This window comes from Enhydra lutris, unplaced genomic scaffold (genome assembly GCF_002288905.1).
Source record: "Enhydra lutris kenyoni isolate GAN:26980312 unplaced genomic scaffold, ASM228890v2 scaffoldscaffold85, whole genome shotgun sequence".
NCBI classification, from domain to species: domain Eukaryota; kingdom Metazoa; phylum Chordata; class Mammalia; order Carnivora; family Mustelidae; genus Enhydra; species Enhydra lutris.
Window position 1 is genome coordinate 8,905,807 of NW_019154169.1, and position 23,254 is coordinate 8,929,060.

The 23,254-nt window shown below is 48.6% G+C and overlaps 1 protein-coding gene across 1 annotated transcript; it reads right to left on the reverse strand.

The window, feature by feature from the left end:
- Positions 1-635: 635 nt before the first annotated feature.
- Positions 636-15,053, reverse strand: LOC111161484 (cytochrome P450 2B11). The gene is made up of 9 exons (XM_022525180.1): positions 14,865-15,053; positions 11,054-11,216; positions 10,757-10,906; positions 9,179-9,339; positions 7,136-7,312; positions 6,505-6,646; positions 5,140-5,327; positions 4,600-4,741; positions 636-1,916 (listed from the first exon to the last, which is right to left on the reverse strand). The coding sequence occupies exons 1-9, from the start codon at positions 15,033-15,035 to the stop codon at positions 1,726-1,728; spliced, it is 1,485 nt and encodes a 494-aa protein (XP_022380888.1). The 5' UTR covers positions 15,036-15,053; the 3' UTR covers positions 636-1,725.
- Positions 15,054-23,254: the final 8,201 nt, after the last annotated feature.

Sequence of the window (23,254 nt, forward strand, 5' to 3'; positions counted from 1 at the left end):
TTTTGGGTTAGTGGGGGCAGGTGGGTCATAAATCTACCTTAGAAGAGCTCTTGGGAACTCTCTAGCAACAGGGAGCCCAAAGTTGGCAGGTGCTGCAGAAGCCAGGAAGTTTAGCGTCTCACACGGGTCCCAAAACTAGCCTTATATTGGGCTCTGGCTGCCTGGAGATATCTTAGCAGACAATGCCCTTGAACTTGGAATACCTTCCTGAAGGAAGGGTAGTGGCATTAGCCTGTGGAACATGTAGAGGTTGGTGAGGGGAGGTTGCACCACAAGGATGGCTCTTGGCCAGTTTTCTCAAAGGGTGGCATTGCATCATGAGAGACTAAGAATAGCTAGAAGGCAGAATTGGTACATCCTGTGTTCTTTGGGAATAGGAACTTGTTCTGGTCATCAGAAGAAAATGAGATATGAAGACAAAGACAAGGTCTGATGGGGGAAGTCTAGCTCCATGTTGGGGGTGCCTTTGGGTTGCCTGATTCAACCATTCATTCATTCATTCATTCATTCCTCAGCAAATATTTTGCCTTCTTGGAACTGACCTGGCAGTGAAGAAATTCTCACCTTCCAGAAAGATCCCTAGTGACCTGGCAATAGATGGGTCTCACACAGAATGTCATGGATCCCCATCTGACCAGGCTTTGGATGTTTATTTGAGTGTCAGGGGGATTGAAGGGCACTATCGGGGAATCCAAGGCCCCAGTGTAGAATCATGCAGCTCAGGGGGTTGTGGGCCGAGGAGACCCTTGCCCCGAGGGAAGCAGTAGGGAGAGTCTTTGGGAACAAGGACAGCAATGGTCTACAGTGTGGATGAACTTCCAAAATATGATGCTGGGTGACAGAAGCCAGACACAACAGAGCACATATTGTATGATTCCATTTATATGAAATACACAGACAAGGCAAAGCCATAGAGCTAAAAGCAGATTGGTGGCTACTGGGGGCTGGGGGAAGGGGGAATGGAGAGTGACTGCTAATGGGTACAGGGTTTTCTTCTTGGGAGATGAGAATGTTTGGAACTAGATAGTGGTGGTGGTTGTACCACATTGGAAATGAACTCAATGCCACGAAATTATACACCTTAAAACGCTTTATGTTATGTTAATTTCACCACAATTTGAAAATATATTGGGGGCAGTTGGGCAGGACCGGCTGAAGAATTTGAGTTGAGAGCCAGGGAGATGGAGTGTGAACCTTGCTTCTCCACTCCCAACCATACGACCTGGGACAACGGATGCCAGTGCCTGGCCTTTGTTTACTCATCTGTAAGATGGACGCGATCATCACACCCACCCCCATGGAAACCCTGGAAGGAAGATTCAAGTGAGATCGTGTATGCACAGATCATGGAGCGCAAACAGTTGCTAGGAGAGGGCGGTAGTTCTGAGGAAGGGAGGAGTCACTGGGGGAAGATGTGGCTTGGGAGGTAGAAGGGAGCCATGTCTCCCCTCTTAGCCCCCAGCTTTTATATATGCAGTTCATCCAGAACTCTGTTAACAAAGGAGAGAAAACATTTCCAATGAGTCTTTACAAGAGCTGCAGAATGATGGGCTGAGATGAGGTGGCAAAGAGGACTTTCCCAGGGAGATGGCACCAAGGAGGGGAGGGCGCTGGCTGGCTGTGGGTCTCTTCATGGCAGGAAGACCCAGAGAGAGGCAAGGAACTATTCTCTGCAGAGGTGGGATACTTCATGATCCTGGGATTCTTTGACTCCCCCCGCCTCCCTCAGCACCCTCCATGAGACAGAAAGCTGATCTGGTACACAGGGGGCACTTTGCCCACACCGATCTCCCGGGGTGTGAGGTCGATGTCCTCAGGAGCCATGGGGCTGGCCACAGAGAAGTTCTGGAGGATGGTGGTGAAAAAGAGGAATAATTCCATGCGGGCAATGCCTTCACCAAGACAGATGCGCTTCCCTGTGGACACACAAGATCATCAGCATGGGCACGGAGCCAATGCATGTTCCTTGCCCTCTCACATGGCAAACCCAGACATCTGTGGCCATTGCAACAGATGTGTATGGGATTAGCCTTTAACCTGCAATTCAGGGTGTAATTCCTGGGGGTTCCCGGGCCCTCTGAAAGTGTAAACATTTAGGCCTTGCACATTTTTTTTTTCCCCAGGAGAGAGTTCTTTTCTTAGATTTCCAGAGGGTCCAGCAGTCCCCCAGAGGATAAAGACACATTTCTGGTTGGATGTGTGTGTGTATGTGTGTCTGTCTGTCTGTCTGCCTCCACTGTGTAGGTGTGTGCACATTTCTGACATTTTTAACATCTTTCATTTCCAATATGGGGAGAAGAGTACCCATCAAATAGGGATATTGTGAGGTTAAAGAAATGAATATTGTAAAAATTCCTAGACTAACACTTGGCCTCTGCTAAGGATGCAATAGGTGGTTCTTGCTTTGTGTTTCCTTCTGGGTGTATGTGGCATGGAGTGTGTGTCTGGTGGGGAGTGTGAGGTTGCTGGGGAGCGGGGGTGGGGGGTGTATCTGGCACTGTGTGTTTCCCTATCTCTGGGTTGTCATCTTATCTCAGTCTGAGAGCCACCGGCTTCAAGAGTTCGGGGCAAAAACCAAACTGCCCCTAAAACTGTGAGTGGGACTGGTACTTGTGAGAGGGGAGTCTACAGCTTCCAGCAGACTCTCAGAGGCGTGAGAGCTCCCCAGTAGGTTACAGAGCATGGGCTTGATGAGAAATGAGGACACATGGAGTGGAGCCCTCAGGCAGAGACACTGAAAGCCTCGTCCTTTATGTCAGGTCCTGTTTATCTGCAAGCTGGCCACCTTGGAAAGGCCATTCCAGATGTTTCCTGACCTTGCATTGGGCCTTCATGGAGGTTTCTGGGGAATATGTCCACATCTTTTTGCACATTAGAAATTAAGAAATACGAACTTAGGAAATACCAAGGGCAGAGCTCGGGCTAGTTCTCCTACACCTGGTTCTTTGACCCAGTTCTTTCCAGAACAGCCTGGCTCTACTCTCTACTCCCACCCTGTCTTCTTCATCCCCTGGGCTGTCTATTGGGACACCTTTGCATGCTTTTTGTCTGACCATCTTTTTGCCTTGGCTTGTCTTTCTTTCCTGCCATGGCGAAATTGCCCCAGTCTCTTGCTCTGTTTGTATCTTGTCTCCCTCCTCTTTTGCCCACTTTCTTCCATTTTAATCTCCCTGTCTCTGTCCATTTGCATCTGATTCCATCTGAAACACTCTCTCTCTCCCCTTTTCTGTCTCTCTCTCTCCTCTTCCTCGCTCTATTGTCTCATGTTCACTCTGTCTCTTTCTGTCCCTATGTCCCCTGTTACTGTCTCTGTCTCTCCTTGTCCCTCTCTCTGTTTCTCACTCACTCCTTCTTTGTCTGTCTGTATCTGTCCTTCTTTTCCTACATCTCTGTCTTGACTCTAGGGTCCTCCTTTCTCCCAAAGGATGAGGACCCTGGGCATTGGGGTTGTCTCTAGAAGGGGCGAGAATGTGGAGAATGTGGACAGAGACAATTCAGAGCATGTCAAGAGCCTCTCTGGTTCCCCAGCGCCAGCAGGATAAATCCAAACACCCCCAGCTTTCATGCCCCCCCAGCTGAGCTCTTCACCCTTGTCCCCTTCTATAATCTACATTCCAACTCACAGGGTTCATCTAGTTTCTCAAATATGCCATCATGTTTCCACCTGCAGGCTTTGACCTTGCTGTTGCCTCTGCCTCGATCACTCTTTCTAGAGGCCAACTGATACTCATCCTTGACATCTTAGCATAGAGGCCAGGGCTTCAGGGGAAGTTTTCCCCAATGAATCATCAAGAGTAGTCAGTCTTGGGACGCCTGGGTGGCTCAGTTGGTTAAGCAGCTGCCTTCGGCTCAGGTCATGATCCCAGCGTCCTGGGATCGAGTCCCACATCGGGCTCCTTGCTCATCAGGGAGCCTGCTTCTCCCTCTGCCTCTGCCTGCCATTCTGTCTGCCTGTGCTTGCTCTCTCTCCCTCTCTCTCTCTCTGACAAATAAATAAATAAAATCTTTAAAAAAAAAAAAAGAGTAGTCAGTCTTTCCTATTTTGTGTTTCCAAAGGCCCTTTTAGAGCACTTATCACAATCACGATTCATTCATTCATCGTGATAATAATCACCACTTCTGTGACCACTCCCTTTGTGGCAAGCAGCCCTAAGCACATTACAAGCACCGATTCATTTCATTAGGGACTATTTTTGTGGCCAGATTATAAATGCCCATCTACCCTGCTGGATTGTAAATTTCCTGGGGCAGGAACTGTGTGAATTGTCTGAACGTGAATTGTCCCGCACATTATTTTCAGCCCCCAGCCGAGCACTGAGCTCAGAGCAGTGCTTGATAGATATTTTATACCAAGGTATAAAGAGGTTAAAATATTTTCCCTGGTCCAGCTCACCAAGATGTGCCTTTGGGACATGATCTTACTTCTTAAGTCCCCTCTAGGGTTGCAGTAAAAATGGAACAGATTAAAGTGGGTAAAGCAACTGACATATACATATACACACACACACTGATGCTCACAAAGCAAAGATCTCCCCTTGATTGTCTCAGGGTGGGGATGGCACTCTGGGGTCTGGGAAAGGGAGTGGAAGCCCAGCTCACCTATGGAGAAGGGGATAAAAGCTTCATTCTTCTTCAATGCCCCCTTGGCATCCAGAAAGTGGTCAGGGTTGAAGACATCTGGTTTTTCAAAGTAACGTGGATCATTGAGAGCAGAGTGCAGGATGGGAAATACTTCAGTGCCCTGAGGGAGGGTCACAAGGTCAAAAGATACTGCCATTCCCTTCCTCAGTGCACCCCGTAAAAAAATAAAATAAAATAAAATAAAAAGGGGCTCCTGGGTGGCTCAGTCGTTAAGCATCTGCCTTTGGCTCTGGTCATGATCCCAGCGTCCTGGGATTGAGCCCCACATTGGGCTCCCTGCTCTGTGGGAAGCCTGCTTCTCCCTTTCCCACTTCCTCTGCTGTGTTCCCTCTCTTGCTGTGTATCTCTCTGTCAAATAAATAAATAAAATCTTTAAAATAAAATAAAATAAATAAAAATGAGGGTCCTGGTGATAAAACCAAAGCAAACCAAAGCAAAAACAGGTCAAGGGCAGAGATGAGCCACACTGGAGAGATGCAGGAGCCCAGCTGACCTCACCTTGGGAATGATGTACCCTCTGAAGCAAGTGTCTTTGGTGACCATATGGGGCACGCCAATTGGGAGGAGGTCCCCGAATCTTTGAATCTCGTGGATGACGGCATCCATGTATGGCATTTTGGCTCGGTCATCAAGGGATGGAAGGCGGTGTGGGCCAATCACCTGGTCAATCTCCTTGTGAATTCTCTCTGCACAGATGAGTGGGATCAGGGAACCTCATTTTATTTATTTATTTTTTTTTTAGATTTTATTTATTTGTCAGAGAGGGAGAGAGAGCGAGCGAGCACAGGCAGACAGAATGGCAGGCAGAGGCAGAGGGAGAAGCAGGCTCCCCGCCGAGCAAGGAGCCCGATGTGGGACTCGATCCCAGGACGCTAGGATCATGACCTGAGCCGAAGGCAGCTGCTTAAACAACTGAGCCACCCAGGCGTCCCAGGGAACCTCATTTTAAAAAGACCTTCCAGCAGGGACATTGCTTTCTATGGCCCAGCGAGCCAGAGAAAAGGCATAATAAATGGTTAGGTCATTGATATCCCTCAGAGCAACGAGCCTGGGGAAGAAGTGGAGGGGGAAGCAAGAATTCTCCCCTTTTGAAATCTAAGGAATGTTTTGAATTCTCCCCACAGGGCACAGATAAACACACACACACACACACACACACACACACACACACACACCACAATTTTGCATAGAATTTCAGATTAAGAACTCAAGACTATAAGCCTGCCAAAATTCTCCCTCTAAAAGGAGTTGAAAATGAGCTAATAATTACTGTGTGTGTATTAGAGATGACACACAGAGCTAGGTCCTCAGGAATGAAACAGTGGAATAGATCAGCAGACTAACCCATGAACAACTGTATAAATAAATGAATACAGAAATCAATCAGCTTATGAGTGGAAAGATCGATGAATGGAAGAACATTAATGAATGCGTGTATGTATGTGCTTATCACTCAATATGTGAATTAATGAATCATTCATCATTGATTAATAAATGGCCCATAGACAAACCTGATTAACCAGTAAATCACATAAATGGATGGCGGGCTAGATCTATAGAGGAGTAAGTAAATAAATTAATTAACAAAGGAATAGGTAAGTAAAGGAATGGATGGGGGGGATAGATGAGTCTGGCTTTACGGGACAGGAGGAAACAGTGGGAGAACACGCTGACCATCCATCATCCTGTGTTCATTCACAGGACTGGCTTCGTTAGGGGCTCATTCAATACGGGCAGTGCCCCTGGTATAAGAGACGGACACCGGACACGGCCTGCCTCATTCAGGAAGGACGCCAGCCTCAACTCCTGCAGCCCCAAAAGGGGTCAGAAGACCCCCTCCATGGGCTGTCCCCACCTGCCCACCTGTGATGTGCGGGTATTTGAGCATGAGCAGGAATCCGTAGCGGAGCGTGGTGCTGGTGGTCTCTGTGCCCGCGAAGAAGAGGGAGAGTGTCGTGAGGATGAGGTTCTGCTGGTGGAACTCGCTGCTGGGGTCAGCCTTCTCCTGAATCCAAGGGGAAGCATGGGGCGGGGGTGGGTGGGGGCCTTTGTGCCCCGGGGCGCCCTCCCCCGCTTCTGGGGCTCTCACAAGGTCTGGTCCAGTTTACTTTTCTTCGCCCTCTGTGCGTCCAACCAGGAATCCCTCCCCGTCTCTCTTCACTCTGTCCTGGCTCCAGTGCATTTCCCAGCTCTCTGCTGTGTTTGTCTCCCCCTGGCTCCCAGCCACTTCAGGCCTCTGTGAGTCTTGTCATCTGTTGCTGTCCTTTGTGTCCTGCCTTTCCCGTTTCTCTCTCCCTCTCTGCTCCCGACTTTCTCCCATTTCCTCTTCCTGTCATTTCCCTTCTGCCTCTCCCCTCCCTTTTCCCAATCTCCATCCTTACCCTGTGTCCTTCCCTCCTTCTTCCCCATTCCCTCCCTCTCAGCTCTCCCTTCTCCTCCCCCCCCATCTTTTCCTCCCTCCCCGCCCTTCCCACTTCCCTCCCCCAAACCCCACTTTGTCCATGCGTATCAGGTAGGCGTCAATGAAGTCCTGGGGGGAGCTGGGGTCCAGGGTTTCACGGTGCTTCTCCACGACGCGGCCAATGAAGGCATTGATTTCCTGCAGGTTGTCGTAGACTTGCCTGTGGGCACCAGGAAAGTACTTCAAGAAGTTGTGGAAAAGCTCAAACACCTGTGGGAGAGAAGGGGCTGTGAGGTCATCCTGGGGCTGAGCTGTGGGTCCCAGGGAGGGGAGCTGTACTGGGCCCTAAAACCTGGGGTGGAGGAGGGGATCTCTCCCTGTGTCTCTCTCTGTCTCTGTTGCCCTCTGTCTTTGTCTCTCACTCACTGATTCTAAGTTTCCTTTCATCTGTCATTCTCCCATTTTTCTCCTTCTGCATCTTCCTCATCATCCTCACATCTTATGAGGTCCCTGCCTCACCTCTCCGACTCTCTCCTTTGTGCCTCGCCTTACTATGTCTTTAATCACCCTGACCTTTTTCTTTCTTTTTTTTTTTCAAGTAACCCCTTCGCCCAACGTGGGTCTCTTTTAACTCACGACCCTGAGATCAAGAGTCCCAGCCTCTACCGATCGACTGAGCCAGCCAGGTGCCCTCTCTGCACCTGTCTTGTCTACTTCAGCCAGCTGACCTCTTTAGCTCAGACCTCTCTGACTCTGTGCACCTGCCTCACCTCCCTTGCTGTGCCCAACGTTGAGAACCTGTTGCTTCTGCAAGGTGAGCCTACTGACTCCTTAGGACGGACGATATTTATTTTGAGGATGGATGATATTTATTTTGAAACATATTTCTAGTATCATCTGAGGATTAATGTAACACCTAACTTGTTGCAAATAATTGCAAAGAATGTGGGAAAGGAGAGAGTACAACGTAAAATTCTTAATCCTTCTTTCTAGGGACAACAGTAACACTGGTGAATCTCCTTCCAGAGTTTTCTCTCTCTGTGATTTTCTGTAGGAGGAGAAAAGTGAAATCACCTGCTGGGCTTCTCAGAAAATACTCATCCCGGGCCCCATTCCAGATTTGTGCAGCAGACTCTCCAGTAGGAAAGTCACACGAATTTGTGTTTGTGTCCTACGCACATATCCAACATAGACAGGCATAGTGCTCTGAAGTTTAATTTTCTTTTTTCTTTCTTTTTTTTTTTAGAGAGGGAGAGAGAAGTGGAGGTGGGGCAGAAGAAGAGGGAGAAAGGGACTCTTAAACAAGCTCCACACTCTGAGCCAAGCCTGAGCTGGGCTCCATTTCACAACCCTGAGATCGGGACCTGAGCCAAAATCAAGAGTTGGAAACTTTACCAACTGAGCCACTCAGGTACGCTTTCAGTTTGATTTTTTTAAACTTAATATACAATTGGGGTATTTCCAGGTTCGTTGAGAAAGAGAAACGATACTATTTTGTTTTAAAAACAGAGCATGGGGGCGCCTGGGTAGCTCAGTGGATGAAGCCTCTGCCTTTGGCTCTGGTCATGATCCTGGGGTCCTGGAATCCAGCCCCGAGTTGGGCTCTCTGCTCAGTGGGGAGCCTCCTTCCCTTTCTCTCTCTCTGCCTGCCTCTCTGCCTACTTGTGATCTCTATCTGTCAAATAAATGAATAAAATCTTTTTTAAAAAATTAAAAAAAGTAAAGCAGAGCATGTTACTTTATAATCCGGGAGACATTAAAAAAAAAAAAAAAGAGGAAGGAGAAGTGGCAAACACAAAGAAACGTCATTCCTTATTTTCACGTGTCCTTTGAATTGCTTCAGGCAAGGAGCTTTGCTCAAGACAGAGGTGAAGGTTTGGAGAAATCGGGACAGAAGAGGAGAGAGCCTGACAGCTGACAGCCTGACTCATAGTCTGTCCCCCTGTCTCATCATACTCAGCTTTCTAGTCCCTGTCTCCCGTCCCGCCCTCCAGCTCTCAGTGTCCCTGTCCCTTCCAGTTGTCTCTGCCCCCCTTCCAGCCCGAAGCTGCATTGCTGGGCCCCCAAAGCAGATTGCCCCTCTCCCTTGCCCTGGATGCCCACCTCATGTCCACCCTCCCACACCCTCTCTCTGACCTGGCTGGAGAAGGAGCTGATGAGAGTGAAGGACTGGTAGAACAGGTCCAGCAGCCGCAGGAACTCAGGGTCTTTGTAGCCAAAGCGTTTTCCAAAGATAATGGAACAGATGATGTTGGCGGTCATGGAGTGGAAGAACAAGGTGGGGTCCTGGAGGGCTCCTAGGAGGAGGAGGAGGCATGGATCATGGGACACAGATTCAAACAGAGGCCTTGGGAACATTTGGCGACTGCCCCATCTCTGCGTGTCTGCCCTCCCTCGTCCAGTGACAGTAAAGAAAGGGGGACAGAACAGCTAACATACACCAGCCCTGACGATGTGCCAGGCCCTAGTCTAAGCACTTCATGTATTATTTTATTAATACCACAAGGGGTGCCTGGGTGGCTCAGTGGGTTAAAGCCTCTGCCTTCGGCTCAGGTCATGATCCCAGGGTCCTGGAATCGAGCCCCGTTTCCCCTTCTCTCTCTGCCTGCCTCTCTGCCGACTTGTGACCTCTATCTGTCAAATAAATAAATAAAATATATTTTTTTAAAAAAGGGTGAAATCTGAAAATAAATTGTAAAAAAAAGTGAAATCTATAAAAAAAAAATTCCCACCACAACCCTGGGAGGAAAGTGCCGTTCTGTTATTATTTCCATTTCACAGATGGGCGGAGAGGTTGTGTGATTTGATCAGTGTTAACTCAGCTTCTCATCCCTAGGATCGGGTTTCAGACCCCCGGAAGCCCAGCTCCAGAGGCTGTGCTGTTAGTCCCTCTCTGGTCTTGGCTCTGACCCTGGGAGCAGGGAGTTAAGTCCCAGGGGCAAATTAGAAAGCTCTGCTCTCCCTATCTCTTGTCTGCCACTCCCCCTTCATCTCTTCTCTCTGCCTCTAGGGCTCGCGGTGTCCGGGGAATTGTTCTGTATTTGCTAGTTGAGGTCTGTCTATATCCTGGCCTCCCTGACTGTGTGTCCAGGAGCCACATGGCATCAGCCTCTCTCTGCGGATCTCACCTGTCGATCTTCTCTTGTCCCCAGCAGACCCTTCCCTGAGCCTGTCTATCTGTCTAATTTTCTCTGCCTTGGTTTCTTTCTGCCTCTCGCAGGCTCTTCCAGTCTCTCTCCGTCTTGGTCCCTCCATTTCTGCCTCTTTCTCCTTCCCTATCTCTCCATCTGAGTCACTCTGTTTCTTCCCATCTGTCTCGGTCGTCTGTCCCTATTCCTCTATTGCTCCCTATGTCTCTGCCTCTCCCTCCCAGCCTCTATATTGATGTCTCAAAATATCTTTTGTGGAGGGACCCTGTCCTCTTTATGTCCCCCATCTCTCTTTGCCTTCTTTTGGTTAAGTCGTATTTCCATCCTTGATAGATGTAATTAATCCATGAGTTGTTTTCCCTGATTCCAAGTAAATAGCATGCTAATATCTAAGTTTATGCCTTTGAGTTATTCTCGACACCATACACCCTGCATCTCTTCTGGCTCCCTGGGTTCCTCTCCTGCTCATCCCTGTGTGTCCCTCTGTCCAATGATCTCTCAGGATCATTCTCTAGCTGTACCTCTGTTTCTCCACCCTACGCACCGTGCCTTGCCTGGGACTCACCCTGGGTTTTCCGTAGTTCCTCCACCAGACACTGAGCCTCCTCCTGAATCCGTTCCTCCACACTCTGCATCCCCATCCCGAAGTCCCTCATGGTGGCCAGAGAGAATCGGCGAAGGGCCTTCCAACGTTGCCCGTTGGCAAAGGCCACACCTGGGGGTGTAAGGAAGGCTTGGGCTGCCAAGGAGACTGGAAGGAGACCCTGGGTCCCTCTGCACCCCCTTATCCTCTCTTCCCAGATTCATCCTCCCCAATTCCCCTTCTCCATCCTTCCCCTCCAGGTGCCTTCGTGGTCCTTACCGTAGCCCTGGAAGACCGGCTCAACTATAGCAATTTTCCCCCGGCCGGAAAAGGCCTCAGCTTGGTCCACCAGCGCCTCCCGTATGGCCTCTATCCCACACAGCATGACCACGGGCCTTGGTCCCAGGTACACCGTGAAGACATCCCCGTATTTCTCCCGGAGCTGTGAAGCATCTCCACACCCGGGGTTGCAATTAGTCCATTCGCCCTGATGCAGCCCTCCCACTTGCTAAAGCATAAAGACACGTATGTATGGATTGATTCTGTTGCCCCGCAAGACCCTCCACCCCAGGCTGCCTTTCCCCTTCCCAGAACCCACCAACTAAAGGATTAACCCATGACCCAGCCAGGCTCTGCCTGATCAGCGCCCTAAGCAGTACAGGTGGTTTAATATCCCTTCCTCCTGCCCCCACCTCTGAGTCCAGCCAGATCTCCCCGCACTGAAACCGAAGGGTCATTCTTCTTGTGACCCAATGACAACAACCTGCTATCTGCCTCCTGACTTGATTTCCCTGCAGAGCTACCCGGAATCACCCACTGGGTAGACATGAAGGAAAAACAATGGCTTCGGGATGATCATGAAATCTGAGGAGCCATAAAGTCAGTAAGCTGCTTGCCAAATTGCTAGGCGGTATTTACTGAAACCAAACACAGGTTTACTCAGTGATTCAACAGCTCCACTCGCAGGCTCACGCCCAACAAAAATGTGCCCACCCGTTGGCCAAAATACAAACAGGAACATTCATGGAAGTTTAGCAACCCAGCTAGAGGATAAGTGTGTAGTGATACAGTCGTGCTGTGGAATACTACGTAGCAATTAAAAAGAAGGGGTGCTACAGCCAGCGGTATAAGTGAAAGTCACAGGGTAGTGTTAAGTGAAAGCAACAAGACATGATAGTGTCCATGGGTCATAATTCTATTTATATATTTATTTATGTGTTTGTTTGTTTATGTTAGAGCCTAAGGGTGCAAGCAGGAGGGAGCGGGGCGGGGGGGGGTGTTGAGGAGGAGGGGAAGGGGGTTTAGAGGGAGAGATGTAATCTTAATCAAACTCCACACCCCGTGTGGAGCCCAATCCAGGGCTCTATCTTACAACCTTGAGATCATAACCTGAGCCAAAATCAAGAGTCCCACGCCCTAAGGACTGAGCCACCCTGGCGCCCTGGTCATAATTCTGTTTATATGAAGTCAGGATAGTGGGAGGGTGGTGACTGGGAGGGGACTGGAAGTGGGTTTCTGGGGACAGAATGTGTTGTTACTTATCTGTACGTCAATTATATGAGTATGTTCCTTTGAAAGAATTCACTGAGCTGAACACAGGGTTTGTGCCCTTTTAGGGGTGATGTTAAACCTCAATAAAAGTTGACTTAAAATCATAAAACAGGTTAGGGGTGCCCTGGGTGGCTCAGTCAGTTAAGGGTCCCACTCTTGATTTCAGCTCAGGTCATGATCTGACATCATCGTGAGATCGAGCCCCAAGTCAGCTCTGGACTGGGCATGATACCTGTTTAAGATTCTTTCTCTCCCTCTCCCTCTGCCCCTCGCCATGTTAGCTCTCTCTCTGCCCCTCGCTATGTTAGCTCTCTCTCTCTCTCTCTCTCTCAAACAAATAAATAAAAGCTTTTAAGAAATCACAAAAAGGCTAAGTTTACTGCAAAATCTCTCACACTGATCTCTGCAAAGCCTCCTTACTGGTATCCCTATTTTCATTCCCATTTCGCTACAATCTGGATCACCACCCACCCCACCCTACCCTGAAGCCAGAATAATCCCATGAAAATGTAAATTAGTTAATACCCCTAACTACTCCAAATCCTCCAGTGCTCCCACTGTGCTGAGAGGAAGATCTGAATTCTCCACCATGGCCCCATGACCCCTCCGCTTGTCCTCCCCGGATCCTCTCGGATCCAGTCTCCATGTGCTCCCGCAGACAGGCTGGGCTTCCTCCTGCCTCTCGCTGGTGCCTTCCTCCTGCATCTTTCAGGGTCCCTGCTCACAAAATGAGACGGACTGAGCCTCTCCTTCACTATTCAATCGAAAGTAGCTCCATCACTCTCTAAAATAGCACCCCACTTTCTTTTAATCATAGCTTGTCTACCTCACATCTTCTTATTTGTTGGTCTTGTATGCCCTGTCCAAAGTCACATCATCAATGCCTAGAATATTCCCAGGCACACAGAAGGTGCCCAGTAAATGATACTGAATGAGTGGATCAAATCCACTGAATAAGTGGATTGCGCCACCCAGTTCTCAACAATGTTATGAAACACACGCTCTTATCGCCATCTCATTTTCAGAGGAGAGAACTGAGACCCAATGAGTCAGAGCTGAATCTAGAACACAAAATCCACTTCTGTCTGACTCCAGAAAGATCTGGGAGCCAGGCCACCCTTGGCAAGCTGTACCATCATGACACCCACTAGCCCGTTCTCTCCCTTCCTATCTCCAAAGATGATACGAGAAGGGAGGACCACGGAAGAACTGTAGGGGGTTCGGAACTCTGAAAATCATATGCAAAAATATTTGCGGACTTTTGAAGGGGATAGAGCCCACAGCTTAACTAAATTCTCAAAGGATTTTGTCATCCCCACATTGCTGGCCATTCAGCCCAAGAGTATGTTGGAGATGAAGGCATTCCATGCTGGAGCTCAGTGTTCTCTCTGTGCCATCCTAGCTGTGTGACTGCAGACAAGTGTCCTCACAGTCCATACCTCGAGGATGCGGAAAGCCCCTGACGAATTCCCACAGCAATGCCAATAAATTCTAGCCTCACAATTCTTTTTTTTTTTTTTAAGATTTTATTTATTTATTTTACAGAGAGCACAAATAGGCAGAGAGGCAGGCAGAGAGAGGGGAGGAAGCAGGCCCTCTGCTGAGCAGAGAGCCCAATGTGGGGCTCAATCCCAGGACCCTGGGATCATGACCTGAGCCGAAGGCAGAGGCTTTAACCCACTGAGCCACCCAGGCGCCCCTAGCCTCACAATTCTGAGCGAGGACATCAAGTCTGGGAGTTTACGGGAAAGCACGGTGCCCTTGTGATGCAATGAAACTACATAATATGTAGAAAACAATGAAAACTACATAATATGTAAATGTGGGGAAATCCTCTTTAGTAAAAGCAAAGGGATGGCAGGCCAAGATTCAGGAGTGTGGTCGCCATGGCGTGAGGAGCGGACAGAGGAGCATGGGGCAGCTGGAAGTTACTGTTGGTCATTCAGTTCCTCTGGTGGGAAGTGGGTTCGTGGGTGTGAACAACATTATTAATAAATGAATGGATCATCAGACTAGAAACCATGCCTGGAAAGCAGTGATCCAGAGCCTGGTAAATACTCCCACGTTAGCTATTATGGCTCGTTCAAGGTCATTATTGCTGCACTCCGTGCCCGACCTCCTGGACTCTTTGCCCCTCCTCCTCTGGACACCCAGCCCAACCTGGACCAGACTTTGACCTCTTCTGTTGGCAGAGGAGAGATCTATTTGATGGGTGACACCACCCCCTTTTCTCTCTCTTCCAGGGCCCGTCAGGCACCCAGAGACTCCACCGAGGGGTGGCAGAAGCATGAAATTCTACACCATGGCTCACACCCAGACACCTCTTCAAACCCCCTTGCCCACTCCAGGGACCATACCCACACACTTCAACTGAGCAGGGACGTCCGACTCTCTGACCACCATCCAGTGTGCTGCACCCCCATGCCCCTTCCTCCCTCCACCCTCAAGCCTAAAAGGATGCCTTCACGCCTTCTGGTGAGTGATCCCCCAGCACAGAGACAGGGACCCACCCTTGGACCCCATCCAATCTGTATCTCACCCTGAGGAAGGATTTGAGTAAGCCATTCCTGTCCATCTGAAGAATGTTCCCCAAGAAGGGCAGAGGACGGGGACCCGGTGGGAGGCGGCCATAGACCTTCGGGTGGCCCCTGGTCAGCAGAACCAAGAGTCCAGTGAGGAGAGCAAGGAGGAGAAGGACGCTGAGCTCCATGACTGGGTCCAGCTGCCTTCCTCCCCACTGCAGCCTAGAGCACAGCCTTTTATCCTGAGCCTGCCTCCTACCATGTTATGTAACTTCACCCTCTCCCCGCCTCTCCTCTCATCATGGCCAAGAACTTGAAAGAAAGAGCAGTACTAACAGACCCATACTTCCTGCTTGGGCAACCCCATGGGTCTGGGGAGATGATGTGGTTGCAATTCCAAAGTCCTCGAGAGTGTGTGTGTGGCCCGCATGTTGTATTTGTCTTGCAGGCACAGTGGGCGTGCCCTGTCCCCCTGTGTGCATGCACCAGCAATCACTCCCCCATGCCTCCTTGCACCTGTGGGTATGTGTGATTTTGTATGTGAAGCGCTGTTTGCATTGACGGGAACGTGCTGATGTGTTTCCACGTATGAATCTGCCTGGGGTCGTGTACATATCTCTGTGCGTGAGTGGGCTTATGTGTATTTATGTGGCTTCATACGTGAGTGTGTGTTTACTTTTGGGTGGTGACGGCAGTGTGTGTCCTTGTGTGTGAGTCTGTGTGTGCCCACGTGTTTGTGCGTCCCCCTGTCCCTGTCTCTGGGGGCCTTCCGGGGTTCTGTATTCACCTGCCACCCTCCATCCTTCACCCTCCCTCAGTGACTGCCACAGATGGGAGTGATGGGGCAACAGGATGGGGTGGGGGAAGGAGGCACAGAACTGGGGAGACTCAGAGGTACAGAGAGACAGAGACTGAGGCCCCGCAGGTGCAAGGTTCAGAGCCCCCCGCCATCCACCGGCTCTCTAATGGCTCTGAGCAGAGCCAGGCGCTTCTCTCCGGGACCCTGACTCTGCCTTCACAAGGCAGGACGTTTCTCTGACCCTCTCTTTGTGACTGTCTCTCTCTTTCTCTCTCTGTCTTGGTGTCTCTGTTTCTGCCTTTAGACCCTGAGCTCCAGGAGCACAGAGACTGGTCCATTTTGGTTGACGTGCCCTGAGCTCCTGTCTGTCTCCATCATCATTCTAGATGTCTAGTAGGCTTGGTCCCATATTTGCCCAGTGTGTGAATGAAAGTGGCCACATCCACTGGTCGTGCCCTGGGCCTGGCTTTCCACTTGTCTCTGTCTCTCTTCTTCAAGAGGAAATGGGGCAGGGGGGCACCTGGGTGGCTCAGTCGGTTAAGCGTCTGACTCTTGATTTCACCTCGGGTCTTAATCTCAGGGTCTGAGATAGTTCTGTGCTAAGCGGGGAATCTGCATGAGATCTTTCTTTCCCTCTGCCCCTCCCCACTGTGCGTGTGCTCTCTCTCTCTCAACCTAAAATAAATGAGTAAATCTTCAAAAGGGAATGGGGGAGATGAGGCAGCAACTGTCTTGCAATGTTGGGTAAACCCTTTGCAGGATCCAGGACCCTGACCCTAGCAGTTGACTCATACCCCTCTGACCTAGGAGAAAAGGACTGCTAGTCCCGGTATCTTGAATTCAGGGGTGGAACCTGCACTTTTCTGACCTGGGAGAGGTGCCACCATGGACTTTCCTGACCAAGTCCTGCCTCCTGCTGTGCCCTGTGGCCTGGTCCTGAGCCTGGACCTCATTCCAGCTCCAGAGAATACTGACAGGGACCCATGAAGGGCTTTACACCGAGTAACTCACTCACTTCTCACCCTTTGAGGTAAGTATGGCTGTCATCCTTACTTTATAGATGGGGAGAGTAAGGCACAGAGAGGTTTAGAGTGTTACCCAAAGTCACACAGCAGGTTGGAGCTGCATTGCTCAGTACGGTACCCACTTGCCATAGGCAACTATAAAGCACTCAAAATATGCCCAGGAGAAAATGTGAAAAATAATTTTAAGTAGAAACCGGTAGTTGAGTTCTTGGAGAACTTCTAAGTACATTTGGAACAACTTGGGTATGTGAATCCACTTTTTCAGTTATAAATCTCATGAAATCTAAACGCAAATCAAGTATTTCCGAAGAGAAGTCAGAGTCTCAACAAAGATGTCCATAAATGCAAAGTACATATCAGATTACAAAGACTTATAATGAGAAGAGATATGCCAAGAGGCAGAGGCAAGACAGGGAGAAACCAAGAAATAGAGGAGGACGATAATATGGGGTTAGAGGCAGAGAAAGGGAGGGGACAAAAGAGACAGCGAGAGAACAGAAGAGCGAGAGAGAGGCAGAGATGCAAAGACACAAGGAGAGGGTCTGTGGGGGAAGCAAGCAGACCTGGGTAGGTGAAAAGAGCTGGTTTTCATATGTGAAAGTATGCTTACTTTTTTTTCATTTTTAATAGTTTTCCCAAGATATAATTGACATCCGATAAGCTACATGTAAAGTACAATTTGGTCAGGCTTGAAACATGTCGCACCTGTGAAACCATCATCACAAACGAGATGATGAATGTAACAATCACCTGAAAGTTTTCTCACGACCTTTTGTAACGCCTCCCCCCATTTTTAATCCCTTCCCCTGGCAACCACTGGTCTGTTGTCACTAGAGACTAGCTTGCACTTCCTCAATTTTATGTGAAGTCATGGAGTATGCACTATTTTTTTTTTTTTTTTGCCTGTCTTCTTTCCACTCTGTATCATTATTTTGAAGTTTGGGGTTAGTGAATAGTGGCCTCCCAAATATGTCCTTGTCCTAATCCCCCTAACCTGTCAATGCTACCTGATATGGTAGAAGGCATTTTGTAGATGGGATTAAAATAAGGACTGGGTCATATGGGGAGTAGGCCAATGACGTCATCCCTTAGCCAGTTACACGGAGGACAAGTACATGAGCTCCTCAGTCATCATCACTCATCACTCACCATCAGGGAAATGCCAGTAAAAACCACAATGACGTTATCACCTCACACCTGTTAGGATGGGTGTTATGACAAAGACAAGAAACCAGGGCCCCTGCCCAGCTCAGTTGGTGGAGCATGCGACTCTTGATCTCAGGGTTGTGTATCTGAGCCTCACGCTGGGTATAGAAATTACTTATTAAAAAAAAAAAAAGACAAGAAACAACAAGTGCTGGTGAGGGGTGAGGATGTGGAGAAAAGGGAGTCCTTGTGTACCATTGGTGAGGACGTAAGTTGGTGCAGCCAGCATGGGAAACAGTATGGACGTGCCTCCAATAATTAAAAATAGAACTACCTGGAACAGGAGTTTGCTCTGTCCACCCCACGCATCGACCTGGTATTGTAGTACTTCCAGGAATGGTGCGCCTCCTCAGGGGCAATAGTAACAGGGCAAAAAGCAAAAAGCAAAAGGAAAAAAAAGTACTACCATAGGATCCAACTTCTGGGTACTTATTTGAAGAAAATGAAAATATAGGGCACCCGGGTGGGTGGGTTGAGCCACTGCCTTCGGCTCAAGTCATGATCTCAGGGTCCTGGGATCCAGCCCCGCATCGGGCTCTCTGCTCAGCGGGGAGCCTGCTTCCTCCTCTCTCTCTGCCTGCCGCTCTGCCTGCTTGTGATCTCTGTCTGTCAAATAAATAAATAAAATCTTAAAAAAAAAAAGAAAATGAAAATATTAACTCCAAATGATATCTAAACACACACACACACACACACACACACATACATATACACAGACACACACTCTCACACACATACCATTTATTGCAGCATTATCTATAATAGCTGAAGCATGGACACAATGAGTACTCTGTGGTCGTACATATTTATAGGTGTCCTATAAATGTTACTCAGGTCAAACTGGCCAATAGAGTGCTGTTCACCGCTACTATATCCTGGCGGAGTTTCCACCCACTTGTTCTATACGTTATTAAAAGAGGGATAATCAACTCTCCGAGAGTAACTGGAATTTGTCTATGCCCCCTTGCAGTTTGTTTGTTTTTGCTTAATGTATTTTGAAGCTCAGTTATGAAGTGCATATACCTTTGTGTTTCTGAGTCACCCCACATGCACGGGAGTGAGGCAAGATCAATGCTTTATCTGGGTCTGAAAGTCAAAACGGCCAGGGCCATCTCCACACCGTATCCCTCTAACCCAGGAGGAGGGGACTGACAATCCTGATACCTTGAATTCAGGGGTGGAGCCTGTACTTTCTTAACCTTGGAGAGGTGCCACCGTGAACTTTCCTGACCTGATGTCCTGGCTCCTGCTGTGCTGTGTGATCTAGCGCTGGGCCTGAGACCTCATTCAGCCCCAGGAGTCAAGGATAGGGAGGCGTGAAGTGCTTCACACAGACTAACTCACTTAATCCTCACCCTCTCAGGTGGGTTTTGCTGTTATCCCCATTTTATAGATGGGGAGAGTGAAACCCAGAGAAGTTAAGACCATGCCCAAGGTAACACATCACTCTAGAAGTAGCATCAGGTGTCAAATCCCATCTCATTCCAGAACATGCTATCCAGCCACTTCCGTCTACTGCCTTTCTGAGAAAGACGCAGAGACACAGAGACACAGAGAGAGATAGCAGACAGTGAGGGCCGGAAGATGCATTATCCTCTCCAGGTCTAGGACTCTGATGGACACACTCTAGGAAGCGCTCATGTGATAGAATAAAGCACTAATTTTTAGAGTCAGGCAGACTTAGTCTCAAACCTTAGCTTCGCCCTGTACTTGTCATGCCAAAGACACCTAGGCTTAGAGAGAAGTCCCCTGCCCAGTCACCAAGCTGGGAAGTGACAGAGCTGGGATTCAGAGACCGCAGTCCCCCCACCCCCTCACCGCCTGCTGCTCCTCAGGTCAACTAGACCAGGCAGCTTTGGGCCATCAGTGCCAAAGGTACACCTCTGGGGGCTCTCCCAGGTGGGCAGCTGTAAACATCTGGACTAGCCTCTCCCCCAGGGCTCCATGATGTTCCTGCTGCTCCACTCTGCCCTCTGGGATCAGGCCCAGGACTCCCTCCTTTCCCTTCTAGCCCTAGAGGTTCCCAGGCCTGGGGGTGGTGGGGCTGCTGTGTGGCTCCCAGGAAGATACCTTCCCTCTCGTTATCATAAGCAAGTTGTTCGGAAGGCAGATGCTACAGGCCAGGCTAGGTTATGGAAGGCAGATGCAACTGTGGATTTTACCAGTCCTGTGAGAAACATCAAAAAAAAAAAAAAAGCTTTAAAAGTTTTTCTATTTGCTAAAAACAGAAACTTTTAAAAAAGTAAGTCTAATCCTCCAAGTTTTAGAGAAAACAAATGGCACATTTAATCCAAAATAACAAATAGCTTTCAAATGATCACCTCTATTATAGCTATCTGAGAAGCTACGAAAACACTGGCTAATATTTTCATTTAAATGAGTTTTTAAGTGTTTATAAGGCAAACACCTGCTAAGAAACACATCAAGTAGAGCAAGAACATAAAAGGGAAGGAAAGTCCTCCTCCTTGATCCTGTCCTATTCCCTAAATTCTAAGTCCTACAACCTATCAATAAGCATGGTTAATGGCTTCTTGTGTATCCTAGAATTTGCCTAAGCAAATGCAAGCATAAATACAAAAATACGTGTGTTTTTGTTTTATTTAAAGATTTTATTTACTTATTTGACAGACAGATATCACAAGTAGGAAGAGAGGCAGGCAGGGGTGGCGGGGTGGGGGGGGGGGGCGGGAAGCAGGCTCCCCGCTGAGCAGAGAGCCTGATGTGGGGCTCGATCCCAGGACCCTGAGACCATGATCTGAGCTGAAGGCAGAAGCTCAACCCAGTGAGCCACCCAGGTGCCCTGAAAATACGTGTTTTACAAACATTCATTCAACCGCTCATCTTGGACATTGTACCATGGCAGTGCGTAGAGTTCTGACCCATTCTTCCACTGAAGGCCTTCTACTGTGAATGAACCATAATGTATCCATTCATTCCCCTGGTTGTGGATATGTGATTGTTTCCCGTTTCCCCCTGGTCCAGTGTACCTCCTTCTGAATGGGACTTGGGTCACAACTGGGAGTATTACTGAAGGAGCAATGGCTAGGATATCTGGGTCATACCCCTCGGCTGAAGAAGCCACTGCCACCTTATACAGACCACTATTGAAAGAAAAAGGACTCAGACCCAAGTATGATCTAAAGCAGTAGCCACGAATCCATAGTATCCCATGTGACTTTGTAGCATATTTGAAACACGACTGAGTCTGTCTGCAGTCTTTGGAAGCCACAGCACTTCAACTGTGATCACTCTTGGAAGACACTGGAAGTGCCACTGGTGGGCTCCTCCTTGGAAGGAGGCACGGCTTCGTTTCTCAGACAGAGCTGTCCACCTGCCCTCACAGCTAGACAAGAGAAGGTGGCCTCCTGGCTTAGGGGAAATGAAGGTATATGTTCAAGAAGGAAATCGGGAAGGATTTCGCTAAGGGGTGCCTGGGTGGCTCAGTCGGTTAAGTGCCAGACTTTTGGCTTTGGCTCAGGTTCTGATCTCAGGGTCGTGGGATGGAGCCCCACCTTGGGCTCCTCACTCCTCAGTCAGTGGGAAGCCTGCTTAAGATCCATGCTCTCCCTCCCTCTGCTCTCCCCCCGCAACTCTCTCTCTCAAATAAATAAATCTTTAAAAAAAAAGAAGGTAGTGTTTTTAAGCAATCTCTAAACCCAACATGGGGCTCAAACTCACAGCCCCAAGGTCATGTTCCACTGACTGAGCAGGCCAGCTATCCCCTGGCTTAATTATTAATAATATCTCCTTGGCTCTCAAAACAATCCTGGTGCAGACAATAAATTATATGGCCTCGGATTTAAATGTACTTTGATTTTACAGCCCAGTTATCTGGGGGAAACATTGAATTTAGGGGCTAGAAGAGTAAATAGTTAACATCATACATAGGTTGAACCATGGGCTTCTTCGAACAACCAAAATAGGGGGCTTTTATTAACCACTTCCTCTGGGCCAGGCAGTGTTAATATTTTACAGTTATTAATTCAATCCTCCCACAGCTTCAAGAGGTGAATACTGATATCTCCATTTTGCACTTGAGGGAACTGAGACACAGAGATTACTCTCTGGCAAGTGGGGAAGCCAGGACTTGAAATGCCCTGCTATTCTCTGTCCATCCCAGCCGATCAATAATCAGTGTTGCGGTTGGACTGGCCCTGGTGGGTTTTATTAGGATTGCAAGATGCCTTTCAGCAGTAACCATGAGGAAACTTTGAAAAAAAAAATAAAGGTATTGCTTACAGGACCTGGGAATTACACAGCACACCTGAGGCCATACAGCAAGGTTGCAAGAAGAGGGAATCCATAGGCCTAGGGTTCTGCTTTTACTGGGGATTCTAAGAGTGGTGGCCTAGGGTCTTGCGGGTTCAGTCTTTATTGGATGAATTTAGAGCAGAAATTTAAAGCATAGGAAGAGAAAAAAACCAAGTGGCCCAAATGGCGAGTTATCAAAATCAACCAAGATCTCTAAAACTAAGGGGCCTGAATAGGGGAAGGTGGCCTAACTCTAGGCATGTAGCCGGCACTGTGCTTATTTGAGAGAGATATTGAAGTGGCTGCCTCAGAAATGAAATCTTTTGTCAAGCAGTTGCATTACAAAAAGGAAAAGAGGGCACCTGACTGGCTCAGTCAGTTGGGTGTCTGCCTTCCACTCGGGTCATGATCCCGGGTTCCTGGAATTGAGTCCCGCATTGGGCTCCCTGCTCAGTGGAGAGACCTGCTTCTCTCTCTCCTTCAGCCCCTCCCCCACTGATGCTCACTCAGTCTCTCTCTCTCTCTTTCTCTCTCCAGTAAATAAATAAATAATTTTAAAAATAAAATAAAAAAGTCTCTGGAGGCTAAGAACCCAAGCCAAGGGCTCATCATAACTTGCCTGCAATACCTATCCATTTGGGTGAATTTCTCTCTTCTCGAGATCCTCCAAATATCCTGAGGCTCCTAGGCTGACCAACAAGTGACCTTCCTTAGGTTCTGGGAACCCTGCAAGCAAAGTACCTGCCTGTTTTTCCAAGGGGTTTCGTTGGCTCCATAAAGTCAACCTTAGTTCCTTAAGACTGTCTGGTTCTGGGGCACCTGGGTGGCTCAGGGGGTTAAAGCCTCTGTCTTGAGCTTGGGTCATTATCCCAGGGTCCTGGGATTGAGCCCCGCATCAGGCTCTCTGCTCAGCTGGGAGCCTGCTTCCCTCTCTCTCTGCCTGTCTCTCTGCCTACTTGTGATCTCTCTCTCTGTCAAATAAATAAAATATTTTAAAAAATAAAAATAAAATAAATAAAATAAAATGCTCACAGAGGGTTTCCAAATTCTGGAGTGAACAGGTAGGCAGAAAAAATAACTATCTCATCTTTGTTCCCAAAAGTATACTTTACCAAATTGCTGAGGT